The sequence below is a fragment of the Micromys minutus genome (assembly GCF_963924665.1).
Source record: "Micromys minutus genome assembly, chromosome: 31".
Lineage (NCBI taxonomy): Eukaryota > Metazoa > Chordata > Mammalia > Rodentia > Muridae > Micromys > Micromys minutus.
This window is the reverse complement of record NC_137966.1, coordinates 1386993-1408131: the sequence shown is the minus strand read 5'-3', so window position 1 is coordinate 1408131 and position 21139 is coordinate 1386993. Positions and strand designations below refer to the sequence as shown.

Sequence of the window (21139 nt, the reverse complement as noted above, 5' to 3'; positions counted from 1 at the left end):
AGTGACAGAATTGTGCACTGAATAAATCCTTTCCTTTCTTCCGTGGCTTGCTTCACACGGTATTTCATTGTAATAACAGAAAGGAAACAAGGGCATTGGTGAGGCAGAAAACAAAGTTTCCTGATGAAAGTAGAGGTGAGTTTAAGATACATTCCTTTTGCTGATGGAATGAATTTAAAGAAATCAGACCAAAAATGGACTTGTTCTAGATGAAGTTGAGATTCTAGGCATAAAGATTTCTAGTAGCATAGTCAGGTATGAAAGTGCAGGGTAGTTGATTGGAGCATAAGACTTTTCCATATGCTATGGATAGGTTCATCAGTAATAAAGAGTAATCTCAGAATATCAAGCAAATCTCTGCACAAACAACAAAACCTTACAAGTCTTCTAGACTGATTTATACCACTAAATACCTCAATTTCCCACATTTGAAAGTGGCTTATTTTTAACATTTATGTTAAGGGGGGTATCATAGACATTTGTGAGATCATATCTGATAAAAGCACTTTGATATTCCTGGGAAAAGAGTCTTTTCCCATGACTTTGGGCTATGTTTGAAATGGCACCTCTATACAGGCTGTTGTGATCATTAACATCTCTGGAAAGTCTCCAGAGGTCCCAGTAGATTAGAGAAAACTAAGTTTGAGATGGGAAACTTTAAAAGATTGATCTTCTTTTGAAGATGTCTTTAAAAGTCACCTGTTTAAGTATAAGTTGGTATAAATGTATTGCAGGTTAGTCGGGAAATGACTGTATACAAGGATTCAAGGGGTCTATCTCCCTTAGCCCCAGGAATTTATTCCAAGTGTTGGTCATTATAGTTCTTAAGTCAATGAGCATTTTTGGGGGAAAAATTCCACATGTTAATGGGGCATTTGACACACAAATTATGGCCATTTGTTTAATATTATTGCTAAAAAAATTTAAAACCAATGTAGATGTAATTAAACATTTAATCTGTATTTATACAAAACATTGAGAAGGTATATGAAGACATCTATAACCCTAAGATTTGAATAGTGCTTCTTCACTATTGGGGGTGTTATGAAGTTTTCTCTCCTGTTGTGGCTTAAAATGTTTTTTAGAAATGAAATGTATTACTTCTAGATTTAGAAATAAATACAATAAAAACATTTCATCTCAATAAAAGGAGAGAACCCCCTCTCCTTTCTTCCTCTGCCTGATTTTTTTTTTCACTGAAGAGTTATCTCTAGCCATACACAAGTTTCTTTGCATTTCAGTAAACCCCTCAGGTGTCAGTCACCTTCATCTCTGGAAACATGGGTTTCTGTCTATGTATCTTCTGTTTGCATCATGTGTCCCCTTGGTTACTACTCTCTATAAAAATGGCTGACCTGCATCAGTCACAACACACCTTTGGTTATGAAATTATTCTTCTGCCTGATTTTTCTATATCAAAGTTGTTACTACAAAAGATATGCATATACTACAGATATATCAGGACATGTTCCAAGGTGGCTCTGGATTTGCTTTCAACCTTCTACTGATTAATTGATCCTATGTTGACTAGATCTTGACACCTTTGTCATTGAAATCATAGCTTTTCATTGTCCAGGGAGCCAGCTTTGAAAGCTCCTGTGAGCCTCCTGGGATCCCAGGATGGGATCACCAGGATAAGAAAGAAAGACTTTCTCACTAAAAAGAGAGCCAGACTTGCAAGAGGTTTGCTGTTGGGTATCTCAGGGGCTGTTGGTCCACGCATAAGTTGTTTTTCCAATGTCTAGGAAGGTAATGAAATACCCAAATGGCTGGAAATGTAACCAGTTTCTTCATTTACACTGTTTGTGGCTCTTGTTTGGGTTGTTCTGGCAGACTTTTTTTTTTCTTTCTTCCCATTAGTATATTTTAGAGTCACTCTTAAAGATAGCTTTTTGAAGATAACTTGCTGTTTTATTGTTTACCTCTAGTTGTTAATTTAGTGACTGAGGGAAAAATGGGGCCATTATGGAACAAAAAGGCTCTGCCTGGCATATAAGCAATAACTCTCCTACACAGAATGGATCTGCCTGGAAGGGAAATGCTCGGCTGTTACTCCTTTAGTTCAAATATAGAGCAGTCACCAGGGAAGCTGGGAGACCCAGGTGCTAGCTTGATCATTGCCTCTGCTATGAGGTTTTATTTATTGCTTGGCATGGAGCCTACATATTTGTTTGGGCATTAAATGCCAATAGAATATAAATATTACCTTCCTAATATCTGCATGTCTTTTTATTTCCAGTCAAAGTGACGTCATGTCACACAGCCATTAAAAAAAGGAAATTAAAACCCCCAGAAATATGTTGAAACCCCTTTGCAGGCTCCTGAGTTCTAAAAGCCACTCAATCCACGAGCTCTGTGTCTAGTGACACCCTCAGCACTACCCAGGTGTGTTTGGGACACAGTCCTTCATCCCCAATGTTTCCAGGAACTAATGTTCTAGACGCTAAAAGATGACAGAGAAGGAATGATTTCTTTAAAAGGGAACTCAGAAAAGCAAAGAGGGGGAAAATAAATTTTCATGACTGTGGATGCACCATTTAAGATTGAACCAGTGGACATCTTGGAAGAGAATTTTTCATTTGATTTTTTTTTTTTTTTTTTTTGTGAAGTGGATTTCAAAAAACAAATAAATAAACAAACAAACAACCACATACCCATTTGTCCAGAACTGTTTCATTACTAGATGTCTCACTGTATAGACTCTAATCACAGTGCCTACTTTTCTTGGCCTATACTGTCTCATATGCCCTTGGACACTGCAGCAACGGCTCAGTATAATAGGAACTCTGCTGTTTGGAAGCACCTAAGGTGATGCTCTCAAGAGAAAGGCCCCATAAAGAACTTGGAAATGAAGAGTTACAAGTTTCCTTTAAAAGAATTTGAGCTGATGAGTCTGGGAAGGAACCTAAAGGCATTGTAAACAGCTCCAGTGCAGGCAGAAGAGATGCCATGGTATTTTTAACTATTTAATTAACTGGGATTTTTTCCCCCAAAAGAAAAACTGCGCTGCAGATGAAGTGAGAACCTCGGCTGTAGATTGTGCTCTCTCTTCCACCATGCATGCCCACACCACAGCCTGGATGTGAGATTCCCCAGACATCCTAGGCATTGCTTTCACCCTGCAGCCTGGAGGTCCTGATTAGATCACTTGGATTTGCCTTTGTGTGTTTTCAAGAAAGCTTCAGACTTTCCTTAGCATTCTGCACTCAGTTCCATGATGATGCACATAATCAAGACATGCATATGTACTAGGACAGTGGTTCTCAACCTCCTAATGCTGTGACCCTCGACAATATAGTTTTTGTCTCTGCATATGTGTGGCTACTTCATAACTCTCATTTTCTACTGCTATACACTGTGCTGTAAGTATCTGATAGGATATCTGGCAGGTAACCGCTGTGAAAGTCATTGGACCTCAAGAAGGGTTATGACACTCAGATTGAGAACTGCCATACTAGAAAACAAGTTTGCAGAGGTTGGTAGAAGACACCTCATCTCTATCAAGTTTCACCAGGAACCTGGTCCCCTCTCTGTCATCCTTCATGAGAAGTTGCCCATAGTGGTGACTATGAGGAAGACTTTGGAACAAGAGGACAACCCTAACTAAGAAAGATTTAGCTGACTCTAAAAATCAAGTTTTTTTTTTTTTTTTTCTAAGCCTGTGATCCTTCTATCTTGCCATCATCCTTACCTGGTTTTGGGGTGAGAACATCCTGCAATCCTTGTCTGTGTGGAGACAGATGCTTGGGAGTAGGGTAGAGGGACCAGTTTCGTTGTTCCAGTCCATGCTCTACAGCTTCCTCTGCCGTTCCTCTTTCAACTTAAGTTGTTCTTGCCTCTTTATGTGGTTAATTATGCTCTATTAAACTGTTTCATTTTGTTGTTTTTCTTTCCTTCTCTACTGGATTCTTGGAATTGTCCCAAGTGTGAGGGGGGACAATTGATTAGTCCTATTTCTGCCACTGCCCCTGAGCTCTGCACTTGAGTACAGTGAGGTCACTTGGTTGAAGAATTAACTTTATATTGCATTCTTGCAGGGTAGATACACGTCCCTAAGGTACCACTACCCCTGCTGATGAAATAAATATGCCCTTTTTATGATTCTCCCCCATTACCCTCTCTGTTGATTTTCTGAGAGTTTATGTATAGTCACATATTTATACAACTGGGCAAAAGTAACTACTTATTTTTCTTATGGTCTGTAATAACCCATGCAAAGTTATTAAAGGGTACAGAGACCCCTTTTAAGGCATAGTTTCTTATGTCATTACTTTATACAAGCGGGTCAGATTCCATCTCAGCAACAATCTTCTTGCTTTTAACCTTTTTCTCTGATTATAAAAATAATACATGCTTATTGTGCAGGGGGCAAAAATGAAAACAGAAAATGTGCAGGTCAGAGACAAGGAGGAGAAAAAAAACATCTCAGGAACCATGAGCTTTAGAAACAACTACTATTTGTCAGTCTATGTATAGACAGTGTTGTTTATTATCACAGAGGTAGGTTGATTAATTAATTAATTAATTAATTAATTCAAAATTCATCACATTAGTGGCTGGAGACATTACCATAGTGTCTAAGGGCACTTGATACTCTTGCAAAGGATCCAGATTTGTTTCCCAGCATGCTCATGGTGGCTCACAACCACTTGTAAGTTACATTCCCATAGACCAGTGTCCCTTTCGGACTCTTTGCATACCAGACACTTATACCTATATATAGCACTCACTTGTACACATTTTTAAAATGTGAATCTTGAAAAGTCACCATATCAGATACATACCCCTGTAGTCTTTTTTAGCCTAACACTAGAAATTTCCTTAAGTTGGTGTTTGCTATAGGACATTGATTCTGAGACTGGGAAATGTTTATTTCTCTGGAGTACTCTGCACTTTCTGTTTTGCAATGCACTGTACTGAATTCCATTTCTGTGGAGAGAGTTGTGTATGTTTTTAAAACTAACAAAACTATTGATCCTTATTAACAAATATCTTTCACACTCGAATTTCTTCCCCCTACTCAGCTCACACAGAGAAGTCAGCAGGCTCCATTGAGTTTGGAGTAGTATGCCTTGTCTTGCATGGATTTATTGTTAACATGGTCCATAGTGTCAGACCATTCCATTATAATATTCAGTAGTGACAGACTGTAGGTCAACATACGTGAAAATGTGAGCAGGGGGCCAATACTAAAGACACAGGAAGTAAATAGGAAACCTATACTCACTATTTAAATCATCTCCTCTGTCACAAATTATGTCCTTAGCATAAAAATGCTTATTTTTGTTTGGGCAATAAGTTTAATCCAATGACTCTTTACGGCAACAGAATGACTTCTCAGCTCTTTTGCTGTTAGTTCTATATGCTATTTGAACTGATTTTTTAATTGCTGATATTAGGTGTCAGTCATTCTGGGTTAAATTATTTAACTCACTGTAAATTTCTTAAAGCCAGAAACTCACATCCTCTGCCAACCCTGGCATAAAAGCTTTATGATGAACAGTATGGGCTTCTAGACACACTGGGAATTCACGATGCAAACAAGGAAATGGGTAGATCCACACCTCTCCTGGTTATTGGTGATAAAAATTGTAGGATTCTGAATTATGTTTTCAGAGACTGAAGTGCTACTCTTAATTGTCTCAAGCTACTGTTTATGGTTAAAAATTTTGCAGACAATTAGAATTATGAGTAGGAGTAAAATGATATATAACTTACCTCCCCATGCTCACTCTTGTCTCTCTGATGCATATCTTGATTAAATAACTTTTATAATTAATACCTTCTCTGCATAAAGAGCTCCATGACTTTTTCTCTATAAGCCAATCTGAACAAAGAATTCATAAAATAAAGCAATAATAAATAATGTGCCTCGACTCACATACCAGAACAGAGAGATTCACTACACCTGGCTGTAATTTTCGCTAATTTCCACAAGAGACAGATTGAAAGTTTACTGTTTGCAGTGGTGGGGGGAAGGGGGCAGTTACCTAAATCTCATATATGCAAAAATGATTATATCATTCCAAGATGAAAATGCAGCTCTACTGATGACCTCAATAGCACTCTAGTTTGGGGGGTGGAGGGAATCTTTTAAATAAAGTTACTTGAAGTTCATGCTGCTTTAAAATATACAAGTGAAGTAAAAGTATTCCCCTGATTTATGTGTCTTTGGGAGAAATAGTTACTGGCTTTTTACTAACCTATGTAAAACAATGTACTTTTGTAAATGGATTTCTGGCCACTTTATTCAGCTACCCCTCCCCCCCTTCTTACATAAAAAAAGTAAGCACTGTCAATCAAGGAATTTTAAGGTTTATTTCCTCTTTAACAATGATTGATCGCCTTTTAGATTTACAAGTTGACAAGTTAAAGGGTTCTATTGGTATAATTATGCTCTAAATTCACAGTCTTTCCATTTAAATGTCCTTTTAAAACCAAGAGATTATCATACCTGTATTTTGAAAAGTGGGCCAGTCAGTTTGGGTTGGTATACAAATTGCTTCCATTAGCCTTGGGACCTATTTGAATTTAATACAGTTTTTTTTTTTTTTTTTTTTTTTTTTTAAGTTAGTACGAATCTTACTTTTAAAATTTAGGTTAATGGAAATGCATTTTAAGTAAAGAATGTGGCAACTTGTTTTTTTTTTTTTTTAATGTATAGATAAGATGTTAGGGCTGCATAGACTGTCTTTTTATTCAGCAAGGAAGAAAAATATGCAGTAAAATGCCTTAGTTAAACTAGAAAAGGAAAGCAATTGCACAATAAAATAAATTCCTGCTGCCTACATATGGCCATGGGTAGAAGAGGGTCTTGCCATCTTTCATACTTTCTCAGACTAGATATGTTCAAAATAGTTTGTACGCTAGGGAGGGATTGTGAAAAGGATAGCTTAGACTTTAGTCTCTATTTGGTCTAGTTTAAGGGAGTGTGTCCAAGAGGACACAATGAGGTCCATTGTTCCAAATGTCATTATTGCAGTTGGGTCTCTGAGTCCTTTAGTAAATCATTCTTAGAGACTCGGCTAGGCTACACTAATGCTCTAGAGAAGTTGGTCTTTTTCAAATAATGTCACTGCTATTGAGTGGGTTTATTGCTTAAGATGGGACAGTTTTGAGCCAAGGGCGTGTTCAATGCTTGTCTCTGCAGATCCTCCCCAGGGTTTAGGAGAGAGGCCTCTCACTCCACACTGCCCACAACCATCTTTACTGCACACAGAGTGCTGAGACATTGGATCTACTGGGCTTTACAGGAGTCTTTAGACGTATCTGTACGGTCCTCTCTTACTTCAAATATATGGGCAAGCTCTCGACTTTTTCCTCCAGCTTTCTACAATGGGGTGAATTCTAAAACCTTGTGACAAGTTTCATTTTACTTTTTTTAACTGAGGATTATATTAAAGATATAGAATTTGCCCTGGGTGGGGGGCTGTGTTCTGAAAACCTCTTCACTCTGTTTAACCAGTGTTTCTTCAAGAGTGTAAATTCTCTCCACAGTAAACGAGATAGAAATAGCCTGAGAGACTGAAGAACATCTACTCAGTGCTAAGAGTTATATCTGCACTGCAAACCATGCTTCCTTTCCTGAAACGTTTAAAACCTTGTAACTTTTTTCCTTATAGCACTCAATGAACCCACCATCGACTACGGTTTCCAGAGGTTACAGAAGGTCATTCCCCGGCATCCTGGTGACCCAGAGCGTTTGCCAAAGGTCAGAATTCCCTCCTCTTTGGGGACATGGTGTCTAGAAAGTTGGATTTGAGAATGGCAAAATACCCTCTTGGATGAGACAAAAAATTAGTTCATAGATAACCAACTCATATTGGTACATTGTGTGTCATAATAAAAGTAGCAAGCACTTTGGGATAGGTGTATGTATTTTATATGGATCATGTTACCTTATAATTTCAGTAACTCTGTATGTTGGTCCTATTTCCACTAGCATTTTAGGAAAGAAAAGAAAGAAGCAGAGAGATGTCAGACAATTTGCCCAAGGTCACACAGCATGTACCTTGCAGAGATTTAAATTTACCCAGCCTGTGTCTAGAGTTTGGCCTAAGCTATGAGTATGTCCTGTTGATTTTCAAGAAGAAAAGGAATGCTGGATTTTATCTGCTCAAAGAGCAGCACTCTCTGGTGAGGGGATAAAAAGCTCAAAGCAAAATGTATTGGTAGATCTGGTAGGAAAAAGCTGGAGAGGCCAGACCGTCAGCTTTGGCCAAATGAGACAACATCTTTTCTGATAAGGCATCTTCCTTACTTAAAAAATTTAAACCCGGAGGTGTGAGAGATAAAATGGAAAAATCAGGATAACAACCATGCCGTCATCAATGCAAGAATCAGAGACTGAGTCTTGGTGTGACTGCTGTGTGTCTCCTCCGGTGATCCCAACCCAACTGTGGACCTAAGAGACCAGGGGTTTTATATATGTAAGGGAAAGTCAGACACTACTGATCTTGTCTGAAAATGGAGCGGGAGAGGGGGGTAGGGGGGTGGGGCGAGCCAAACAGAAGTTCCTGCAAAGTGTTAGGAGGTCTCAGCAGAGACAAAGAATTAAAGAGGTTCAGAGTACAGAGCTGGGATAGCTGTCACAACTAAGTGAAAAAAAAAAACAATGTTTTATTCATGTATTTATCATGGTCTAATGCCTTAACTAAAGGGACGAAAGGTCCTCTCCTCACTGCAGCCTACAGGTGTGTGTCTACATCTGTGTATCCTCCTGAAATGACTTAAAAACAGAATCAAAGCCAGCATTCTTCTTAGCCCAGGACCTCTTCAAAGGACAAAGGCATGGTCAAACTCTCCCTATCTAGCATGCCATTGTCCCCCAGGGCTATGCATGGATATGAGGAACAGGGTGAGTGGGTGTGATACCCACCAGTGCAGAAGAGGAGGGACTGTGACAGGCAGACATACTGGTCTTGTCCTTTGACCACAGAGGAAGAACACAGCTTCTAGTTTCTCAGCACAGTGCCACTTCTATGGAAGTGCTGTCCATACTAATAGAAAGCTTTGCAATGCACTTCTTCCAGGGAAAGGGTAATATGGTGTATTGTCATGTCACGTCTTTGTCTTTTAAGGGCCTCTATTTTATTTCACTATGAAACAGCCTATGAGTAACACTAAGTAGCCACACCTTCCCTGGGTATAGGCATCCTGTGGAAAGACTGTCCAGCAGGAAGATAGCTTCTGTTCGTTTCCTGTGCAGCACTCTGATAACTTACAAGCAATGATAGCCACTATGTGTGCCTACATAGAGAGCCGGCCATAGTCTTTGTGTGCTAGAAATGAGACACGGGTCCAATGACAACTTTCTCTGCCATTCCCAATTAGGTAGTAACTTCACTTTCATCTAGATTTTAGGTTAGCATTTCATCCCTAGGCTCTCCAGAGTTTGAGAGCACAGGCTGGAGGTTCAGATTGGAACAGTTAGAACCTCAGTCACTTGTAAGTCATGTGACCTTTGTCAAAAGCCTTCCTTCCCTGTACTTGCCTCAGTTTCCCCATCTGTCAAGTGGGAACAGTGATGCTTCCTGCTTTGTAGTGACACTTCCTCTTGTCCCTTAGCATATGACAGAGGGTAACCATGGTTATATGTCAACTGAATAAAAGTGGGAGCAGGAAACGCCCATCCCCCTGAGCAATTAAATATATCCCTGTGCCTCAGTTCCTTCATCTACAAAATGGGGATAGTAGAATTATGTAAGGATGGAAATAGGAGCCAAGTCTAGTTAAATGGCCAGACAGTATTTTTGTTTTGTTTTTCATAAGGATAGGAGAGAAGTTAGAGTATAAGGTAGAGTTTTGTTTACTTATACTTAAAGGCTTTTTTTTTTTTTTTTTTTTTTTTTTTTTTTTTTTTTTTTTTGCGTTGCTCATTAGATTTTAAAATGTTGGATAACTAGCTCAGGCACATGCCACTTTGTCTCCAGGGGCCTTTGGGTGAACTACTCAGCCCTTACTTCCTGGATTTGGGAGGGGCAATCAAGGACACAATGGCTATGTGTGTGTTAAGGAAACACTGCAGCTTGCTTCCAACTACTCCAACTGTGGAAGGACTGTGGCCAGAGGAGCCCACCCCAGGAAGCTCTCCCTGTGACTCAGGGCAGACTGGCTGTCCTCTTGGCTCTGCGTGTTAAGGTGGAGCAAGAGTTCAAGGGCAGGGTCAGGAAGTGGCGGATGGAGCCAGCACAAGGTATTCCTGTGGACTTGAGAGAGATTTATACTCCTACTATCCATTGTTAGGGCCTTAGGAAGGGCCCCTGCCTTCCTCAGACTCATGGCCAGTGTTTGTCAAACAGGGGTGTTTCAGTGAACTTGCAGACCACACACCTTAAAAAACAAACCCCACTTTATTAAACCCATGTGTTTGTGAATAGACAAAGCTAGATTCATACAACCACCCACATATTCTGTCAAATGAAACTGCTCCAAAGACCATGCAGACCACTTTCCATAATAATACGCCTTTGTATATAGGCTTGCACTTTTTCAAACAAGGCAGACTTGCTTTGTTTTACTGGATTCCCCTCTTGTGCAAGAAGTTGGAAAGATAGACATACTCCCCTCATCTTCCCCATTTACCAAACAGGGAGAGAGAAGCGAGCAGACTTGTAAATCATGTCATCTCTGAGAGGCACTATGGTTACACTAACTCTCCCTGATTAGGGCTTCTATTTCTTTTATTTGCAAACAGAGAAGATCAGGCTAAGGTCTTCAAAACATACATAACATTTTATCCTGTCTCACTGATGGATGAACCTGCTTCTCTGGGTCCATATGACTTTGGAAACTTCTCTAACAGGAGAAATGTGACATTGGGGTCTAGGTTGAGTTCTTATAAAGAAGAGGTGGGAAGGGGATGGGAATTGTGGCCAATCAGAAGCTGAGATGCTAATTGCTTGGGTGATTCACAAACTTTGAGCAAGGAGCTCAACTTTGAAGGCCAAACAGAGTGTCTCCGTTTGTTTGTGTTTTGGTTTGTTTGTTTCTAGTTTGCCACTTGTCTTTATAAGCAGCCTGTGAACTTCAGCTCACAGGCAGTGCAAGCAGGCCTTGAGCCTAGCCAGTATCCTGCACATTGGCTATGACTCTTGGGAAGCCAGCATTGTGTGTTCCATGCAAATTGCAAGTCTAGGGCTGCTTGATGGCGTCTGCTGCAGAGCAGAGAGGCCAAGTGAGACAGCATGCAAGCCAGACACACAAGGAGCTTGGAAGGCAGACCCAGGACTTGGTGCACGGAAGTCTGAAGCCTCGGGTTCCTCCTCTGTGGAACAGCTGTTTCACAGTGCTGCTAGGAACTGAGGAGGTAGTGCATGCAAAGAGAAGTTCCAGGCAGCTGGGGAGTCTCCAGAAAGTGGGGACACTAATCCCTGCATGACATACATCTCACATTCCACAGAAGAGGCCTTTAGGCTGAGCCCCTAGATGAAGTCTGTCTGCTGACTTGCTATGACATCAGTTGCCAGCAAGTAAGAAAGCACAAACTTAAACTTGGGTCTATGAGTTCAAAACCCTCCTTGTGTCCAGTATGTTAAATTCCACTGTTCCTTCAGATCTGGTTATTCAAAGCTCAAATACTTCTCTGTCTGAAGGCAATTACCTTCTGCTGCCTCTCCCTCACCCGTATCTTCCTCCCATCCCCCCTCAGATTCTGGGTAGTTTCTCCTCCTTCCTCTGTTGAGAGAGGCTGATGTGGAAATCTGTACCAGGCAAATACCATTTGATTATGAGATCCAGTCTCCCTTATAGAGAAAATCAAGCAGTTTGGGAAAAGCAACAAAGGCCACATTTGTGTATTTTGCTTTATGGAGCTGAAAATATCTGGTAAATTGATCCAGTGGGAGTCATAAATACACATTACTTTATCTTGTTCTCTGTGTCCTATACCCCAGAGCCTTGATAGAACAACAGCACTTAATAGACTTAAGAAAGAGTAATTACACTCATTGGTTGTGTGATTTTTCAGCCCTCCCAGCCCTGCCTGACCTTCTAATTTAGCTCACCGTGTCTAACTAATGCATTTATATTCATCTTTTATGAAGCATGGCTGCTACAGGACTGTACAGTCTTCCTCAAGCTGTCTGCCCAAGCTCTCCTCTGGTTGGCAGTGAAGGGAGTAGGGGCTATCCATCTCATACATTTGCATGGATAGCCAGCCCTAGACATGGCTGCTGGCACTTTTCATCCCTATGAAACACGATAAGAAGTATTTATTACATTTTTACTTTAAAGCTTTTATACATTCTAGCATTATTTACAGCTAAACATGCTGGCAAAAGATGTGAGTGTTTTTAAAATCATTACTGCTAATGTCTCAGCTTGTCAGAAGTGCTTAAATTCCCCTGCACTTTGTCTAAAAAAACTTGGTACTGTTGCCTCTTAAGAACAACACATTTAAAGGATCTTGCAAGTCAGATCTGCAAACACTGCTGACAGTCTGTGATGGATGATATTGCAAAATTTGCAAGATGTTTGTCATTTTGTACAGCCGACATATTAAGAAACTCAAAACCCCTATGGAAAACAGTCATTTCCCCCCAAAAACCCCAGCCAAACCTCGAACCCCCTAGAGCACACCAGAATCTCATACTCGGCTATCTCTCCCAACTTCCCACTCAGCCATTGGATCCCGATTGTTCACAGAGCATTTTCTCTCACCATATGGTCTCCTCATTACCATATACTAAGAGTCCATATGGGAAACTTGTGAAATGAACTGTATTCATTTTAACTGCCAGATGAGCAGCCTTGTGCTTTGCAAGCCTAGCTTAAGTCATCTGCTGTCTTCGTGTTGTTATGGCAACATGGCACCAATAAAAATTTCTAATCTACTGTAAGTGATCACAATATTTTTAAGTGCTTGCCTATAACTGGCCTCAAAAGGGACACAAGACAGGGGAGCTTCAAGTTGTCCAAAGGCGTGTGAAGGTAGCAGTTGATTCCAGCAGGTGTCAGTAAGGGAGCTGGTGAGAATGTGGCTGTGTGTCCATAGGACCATGGTGTGCATATGGCGTGTCATGGGGCTGCAGTGTAGAGGGGTTGGATCATAGGGCACATAGATCATAGACCCTTTGGATGAATCTTATAAGTACACACACACACACACACACACACACACACACACAGAGTGTGTCAAACACTACAGTCGTTGAGATAGACACATGACTCTGCTGGTGGTGGCAAGCCAGCCGTGGGCCATGGATGTCAGTCTTGGTTTGGGCTCACTGAGGCAGTAGCAGATCCTCTTGAAAATCTCAGACCCCATGAAGCTGCTCTTCTCTAAACTAGGAATCAGTCATTTCAAACGCTGGGCTAATTGAGAGTACCTTAGAGTAAATGGAAGTCGTCAGCCACATCCTAAAGTGTAAATCATTCTCACCTCCAAAGGCTCTGCGACGCACTGCCTCTCTGCCGCTCTCTTTGTATCGAAAGTGAATGTTTATAGTCTCATTTCATCAGCTCACATTAGCCTCATGCTGAATATTTAAACACAGAACAATTTGAACTCACCATGGAGGGAGCCAGTGACTGCACTTTCATTTGGAACAGCAAGGGCTCATCTAATAATAATTTAGTAAATCAGCCATTTAGTGGCTCGGTTGTGCACTGCATTGTGCCAAAGATCATTCAGTTCAACTGTACACTTGCAAAATTGAAATTCAGTTTCTAGTCACAAGCACTGGCTTCTTTGCTTCATGGAGAGATGAGACCCCAAAATCACCCTCCCCAAAGAGCGTTCATGTTTAGCGATTTATCATACATACAGAGCTGGGGCAAAAATAAAGCTGGGGTTGGCTGTGTACGATGTATTCTAATTGTGCTTTTATTGTCTTAGTCTTTATGCACAGGCTATCAGTAATTCAAAACCCACAGTTGCATCCATGGAAATACAAATAAGAAATCTTTGCATAACCACATTGCCTTCCAGCAGAGAGGGGAGACAACTAAGGAGTTCCATAAAAGAAAGCCAGTGTCTTCTTGTCTCGCTCTCTCTGTCACCTCTTCCTCTCCCACCTCCTTCGTGTGTTTACTTTCCAAATTTCAGGAAACTTTATTAACATTACATCCACAACACACAAGTAACCTTACTTAACCAAAAGCACAGAAACAAATGCCAGTCTTGTGGTCTATTCGGTCCCCAGGGGTGGGGTGGGGGGAAAGCACCCTTGAGTTTGGTCCAAGGAATGTCTTGTCTCTGCATTCTCTAGTCTGTTGAAAAGCACAAACTATGGAACAGCATCAGTGCCCTCCCTGCTTCATCAGCCAGAAAACTTAGAGGCACATTCCGTCTTCCTATTGACCACATGCTTCGTTCAGAAACTTGGCTTCCCTTCATACCCTACGTCTCCTTATCTTGAGAGTTGAGCCTAGATCTGGGTACTGCTGGAGTTCTATGTGGATGTGTGCATTTGCACACACATGCATGTCTGTGCTTACTTTATCTAGAGAGAGAGGTTGCAATGGGTTGCAGAGATGACTGAGTACTGAGCTGACTTAAATAAGCCAGGCAGGAGGTCCGCCTGCTACCTCACACTCAGACAGAGACAGAGACAAGGGATCCCTGGGACCAGTGAGCCAGCTACAGTAGCCATTTGGCAAGCTTCAGGTTCAGCAAGGGACTCTTCCATAAGTAAAGTGGGGAGCCATCAAGAAAAACACCAGATATTACCCTTTGGCCTCCATAGGCACATGCACACACATACCCTAGCACATGAATACCCATATATGTGTGCATACACATACACTCATGCGTGCAATAAAAAAAATATGTTTAGTGCCACCACTTAGTCATGGGAGCCTCACAAAATAACAATTTTATTTGTTTAGATGATTTTCTATCTTTTTCTGACTTATTTTGCAAGCTACTTCCTACTTCTTGCTGATATATATCCCTTTTAGGGATGAGCAGACAGAGCCCAAGAGGAAGTGATGAGGTGGTGCTCAAGCGGTGGCTTATGCAGGACAAAGCAGTGGCTTCATATTGCAACTTATCCTGCCCGGGAGTACAGGCTTCCTATCTCTTTATACTATCTCAGAATTGGTCCCCTCACGATGGCCTTCAGTGTTTTACAGACATGATTCCATCTCGATCACAACACCATCGAGTACAAGAATGTGCATACTTTGCCAAGATGCTTGGTAAAAGAAGCAGGGGTTGTCAATATTGTTGGCTAGTGCTTGGTAAGCATGCACTGTGTATAACCTGCTGAAGCAGGAGCTGGCATATCCCTGTTTTATAGACAAGGAAACAGAGGTATGCATTCCCACTACTTATAAGCAGCACAGCGTGGGTTTGAGCCAAGCCCACTGGACTTAAGATTGAGTGCCTGCATCCCTAAGCACCGACTCTGCAAAGGAAGAAAATGGAATTCTAAAGTCAGGCAGGTTTGCATGTTGGTTTCAAAATCCCTCAACTCAACTGGGTAGAGGAGAGAGATGGTGGCACTGACCAAGGTTAGCTCACAAATGGGTAAGCTTGGTAAAAATGGTAGCAAGAATTAGAGGCCCACACAGATAATCCAGACAGACAATTCCTTATATTTGGCTGTTTAGTCTGTGTGGTTAGGGCTCACAGGAATAGTCACCTACCAGCTGAACCCTAGAACTCTCCCTCAAATGTTCTTTGACCACCGAGCTCTTGAAGAGGGAAATTCACATTAACCTTCCTCATACTCACACCTCATATAAGAAGGGGAGGAGGATGGGGTAAAGTCATTTTCATCACCCAGCCATTAGGGATCCTCTTCAAGGCTCAAATCATAGGAGCACGGGCAAGGTCAGAATTCTTGTTCACCATCTTCAGCCCTGAGTAACATTGCAGTTAAGCATTGGAGTAACAAATGAGTCCCCAGAAGTCTAGAAACACTGGGGTTTTCTAAAATATTTATTTAATCGTGTGTGTGCACGTGTGCCTGTGTGTATATGGATATACATCCTTTCATATGTGCATGTGTGTAGTCATGTAAATATAGATGCCTATAAAGGCTAGAGGTGTTGGATCTCCTGGAACTAGAGTTATTGAGATGGTTGCCTGTCACCCACATGGTTCCTGAAAATTAAAATTTAGTCTTTTGCATGAACAGTACCTCCCTCGTCTTAACCTTGGAGCCATGTCTCACCTTGCAAACTGCTGGACTTTTTTTCTGCTTATTTTATTTATTTTTAATTAATTAATTAATTTTTTGGAGTCAGGGTATCATATATCCCAGACAGGCCTCAAATTTGTTATATAGCCAAAAAGTGTTCTTTAACTTTTGATCTTCCTGCATTAACCTCTGAATTCTGGAATTATAGGTATATACCATTGTACCCAGTTCTATGCACTATTGAGGCCCAAACCTAGGGCTTTATTACATATGCTAGATAAGAACTCCACAAAGTGAGCCACATTTCCAGCCCAAGGCACTGGAATTTGACTAAAGATTGTCCTCAAGATTATCCTTTAAATTTTGGTAAATATAATTTACAGATACAATTTACCCATATACATACATATATTGTATTGTGTGTGTTATTCAATATTGTAGTATTGTTCAATAACTTTACAAAGCCAAAGTGAACAGTATTTTTATCTACCACTTAAGTTTAGCATAATTGTAAACACACATGCATTTTGCACACATATCCACATATATATATTTCATATGCACATGGGACAAACCTATCATTTTCTCACATCCCAAGGCCTTTTCTTAAGCTACATATTAATTTCATCTTGCCTTAAGGGAAGGGAATCCAGGGCCCAAAGACAAAGAAAGACAGAAATAATATTTGGCTTTTGTGTGTGTGTGTGTGTGTGTGTGTGTGTGTGTGTGTGTGTGTATGTGCGCGTCTCTAAAAGCCTCAGCCTTGGTGACTTAAAGGTGACTTAAAAGATTTTCAAGGGTAATTTTGACTCTTGGCAGCTTTTGTTTCGTGTGCTCACTTTACAACCTACCCCTGAAAAAGGCATCTCTGTCCAGAGTTTTCTCTTTCAGCAGAGCCTTTTATCCTGATCAGAAAGTCGATTTCCAAGGCCACTCGGCAGGACCTAACCCAGAGCGCTGGGCTTAAACCAGCACAATGAATCGCAATGAGAAGAGGCAGCTAGGGGTTGCCAGGTTCAGCTTTGTACCTCAGAGCAGGTCACATCCACAAGGGTACAGATACCATTCTTCACTGGCTGTGTGGCAGGAAGCACCCCAGGCTCCCATTCACCAATTACCATGACACCATTTAGAAGAAAAAGCTCAGAGACCAAAAAAAGAAAAAAAAAAAAAAAAAAAAAAAGGAGGGAAAAGCATTGTTGAGACTCTGCCCAGGAATGCCTGGTTTCACAATTTACACCTAACTGCTGACACCCAGAAAGTCGAACATTTTGGTAAAATGAATCAAGTTGTAATGTTTCTTTTATGAGATCCCGTGCAAGAAAGGGGGCCTGGCACCTCCTGGAGACCAAGCTACGTTATCCATCATCGGGGAAGTCGGCTGTCCTGGCCAGCTTCTCAGAGGTCACACGATCGAACCGGCAGCTCTTACAACTGTATTATTGCTTGTGGAACAGTCATTGAGGCACCAGATAAAAATTACCTGGTCTAATAGGCAGGGAACAATTTTCACTCAATAAAATTATAAGCCAAATCATTCATTTCATAACACTCTGGCTAATTTATTTGTTGACCTTTTAATATCCATAGCTCTTCAGTGGTATTAACTGCAGCTCAGACAAAATCTCTTGTTCATTTCAGTTTCATTGATTTTTCCCCCACCCCATTGAGGCAATAACAGCTGCTTGAAAACAGCCTTTTTCTTTCCACTGTAAAAGTCAATCATGTAAGTTAGGATGTCTTACGTGGATCCAGACATGCTAGCTTACAACAGATTTTAATCTCTCGTCGCTCAGAAGGCTCCTATGCCCCTGATTGTAGCAAGCAAGCTTTCTCGTATTCCTCTAGCTCCACTGGGCGACAACACAGAATCAGACATTTGGGAAGTCAGAGAGCTACCATCTAATATGAACACAAACCGAACAAGAAGCCAAAATAGAATCCCAAGTCTCTCCTGTGTGTTCTCTACACAAGGGTGCTTGGACCCTGATAGTAGGAATGGTAGACTCTTTTTAAAATGCATAACATTTTGGAGACCTGAGAGATGCTACAATAGTTAAGAATGCCTATGACTCTTCCAGAGGGCAAAAGTTTAATTTTTCGGCACTGACATCAGAGGATTTGATGCCCTCTTCACACACATATGAAAATTAAAAAAAAAATTAACTTATGCAAATGGATACAGATTTTAAAATTTGAATTATATTGCTTTTTAAGATGATAAAAAAAAAGTTAATAGACACAAAGTAGGGTAGGCCATAGGTTCAGGTGAGTATGAATGTATGTATTTATTTATTCAGAAGAAAAATTGTGTGTGTGTGTGTGTGTCTGTGTATATGTACATGTTACATGTGGATGCCAAAGCTGGATGGTAGGTGTCTTCTTCACTTTCCAAGTGTTTTATTCTGAGACAAGGTCCTTCACTGAATTTCCTGCTCCCCAGTTAGCTATGATGGTTGGCCAGAGAAGCCCCAAGGATCTATCCTTCTGCTTCTCAAGCTCTGGGGTTGTAAGCACACACAGCTACACCTGGCTTATGTATGGCTTGGGGATTGAACTGGTGTCCTCATGCTGGTGAGGCAAGCTCTTTCCTGACTGAGCCATTGTCCCGACCCCAGCTGAGTCTCCTTATATAATAAAACACTCTGAAGTCTTTAGAGTGCAGAGCTGTAAAATCTAATTGTTACACATTTGGCATTTTATGCGTCCCTGGAAATAACCACTTGCTACCTCCACCTCCTCTGTGCTATTCCTTTCCATTTCAATTTACTCTAAAGTGGTCCTTCGCCATAATGAGAGTGCCCCTTTCAACAGAAACATGCTTAATTATATCCACGCTAAATGTAAGCGACTCTTTGCAGTCACAGGGCTTCTGAGTGAAGAGTGTTAAAGTGTGACACCAAGGGCCTCTAATGATGTGCGGGAAACTCTCTTTCAAGAAGTTTCATATTGCAAGAAAAATGAAAAAATGTGGGGAATGTCTCTCTGAGGATATTCAGCTGAGCAGTGCCCAAGTGTTGTTTTGGTTTGCCTCACCCGTCTCCTCGCTGGCCTCATTATTCTGAATTTTTAGAATGCAGAGTCTCGCATTGTGGAATTTTCCATTTGGCCAACTAAACACAGAGGAAGTTAGGATATATATAAACCTCTTTTCCAAAGGACCCCCATCTCGATAGAGCTGCTGTTCACAGCTTGGTGCATCCAGCATGGTAGGGGGAAGGGCCCTGAAGACTTCTAATCAGCTTTTTCAGTGTTGGTGCTTTGCAAATCAAGAGTGTCACCTGGGCTTTCTGCATCAGGAAGAGAAGGAGCCAGCAGCACTCACAAATCTAGTGGGCTGGGCAAAATCTGGGCCCCTCTGTAAACTCTCCAGTCAGTGCTGACGTCCTTGATAGATGCTGATCAGTTCCAAGGCAGGAGTGATCCTGACACTGTTTCATTTTATACTGGTGGTATCTGGCCTTCTGCACTCTCTGATAAGAGGAAGGGGGTTGGTATTCTGGGGTGTCAGAGGGTGTGGGGTGGCAAGATATTATTGGGTGTTTTCTTTTCTTCAGGAATCACTTTATAATCAGTTTGATTTTTGTCAGTGAAGTCAGTCATGTTTCTCTTCTGTTGGCTTCTGCCTCCCACAAAATGTTACTCTCCTGGCTGGGGTGGTGTAGGAGGTGCCATAGGTTGTCTTCTGCAGTCACCAATGTGTTCCTTATGAGTTCCTGGAGTCTCAAAATCTAACTCAGAAACTTAAAAACATAATGGGTTAATTCAGAGTAGTGATGTCCTAGCTGAGGAAGTTGGCTTTTGTGTGCTGTAAGGGAGAGGAATCCATGCTATCTCCCTTCCCATTCGTGGTCTGTATGACTCCAAATGTTGAGCTACATTTGCAAGTGAGTGTGTGTATAGTTGCACATCCCTCATCTTTGGGTTATCAGCTGTACCTTTGAGACCAAAGGATAAAGAAATCATTCCCATGGATGGGAGAATAATCGCTAGAGATTTTTACTGTCATGAAAGGAAAGGAAAGATGAGCTGGCTGTGTCTACATATTTGTGATGACATTCCAGGTCACTGTGGTGGTTATGTTTGAATGTACAAAGAAATATGTGTCCTCTAAGAGCTTGAGAGTATAGCTAATAACAAGCTGATATGTACAAAGACCAGACTCACATTACTAGATGCCTATTACCTGAGATAAATGTTCTAATATGAGTTATTATATTAACCACAACATTAAAAATGTAAATACAAGCTGGCAGGCATGAAAGAGCAAATTCATAAGACAAAAAAAAAAAAAAAAAAAAAAAAAAAAAGTGATGTTAAAACAATACCAGAGCTCAACCTTTGGGAAATTACACATTGGATTAAGAAAGTCAGCATAAGGAATACCAAATTTCACTCAATATATCACTGATGTACTAATACAAACTAGATGTGCACTTTGAGGAGATCGAAAATGAAATCTAATAGTTTACGTCTCAGGAATTTTCTCCAGGCCTGGATTTTGCTAAGCATTATTTAAGGAGCTTAGAAAGCACATTAGATGAGTCCAGGGCTTCAAAGTGTCTATTGTGTATTGTATAGCATTTAGCAGTAGACAATGAAACTGCATGTCTTTCAGATCAGAGCAAAATAACTTAGAGCATCAATTCTATGCAGGACTGGGTGGTATGGCCAACACTATAACATTAGTAAAGCTGGACAACTTCTGATGGATTAGAATAGCTGTGAAGGTCTCAGGTTTTTAAGTGTAACAGGTCTGAATTCCAGCTTAGCCACTCCTCAGCTGTGTAGACTCTGAGAAAACCAGCTGACTTATCTGAGTCTTCATTTCTTTACTTGCCAAATGGGGTTATGAACGGTGGCAATAGAGAGGCTCTACATAAAGACTAGAGGAGTTCCTCTGTCATGTTCTCTGCCATTACTAATCCATCGTTGCTAAGTTCAGTCTCTGGGGGAGTGGTTACTCCATAGAAGAAGTGTCTGTCTAGGCTCATGAGAATTGCTTAAACCTGAACTGAGAAGAGCGTGTCAACACAACAGAGAAAGATGAT

General features: G+C 40.9%; 1 protein-coding gene across 4 annotated transcripts in view; it reads left to right on the top strand.

The window, feature by feature from the left end:
• Nucleotides 1-21139, top strand: part of EBF1 (EBF transcription factor 1) — a 375979-nt gene that overhangs the window by 336428 nt on the left and 18412 nt on the right. For all 4 annotated transcript variants that reach the window (XM_080942375.1, XM_080942374.1, XM_080942376.1 and 1 more), the window contains one exon: nucleotides 7623-7711. In XM_080942375.1, the coding sequence (XP_080798501.1) occupies nucleotides 7623-7711 (89 nt within the window). The remainder of the gene's footprint in view (nucleotides 1-7622; nucleotides 7712-21139) is intronic.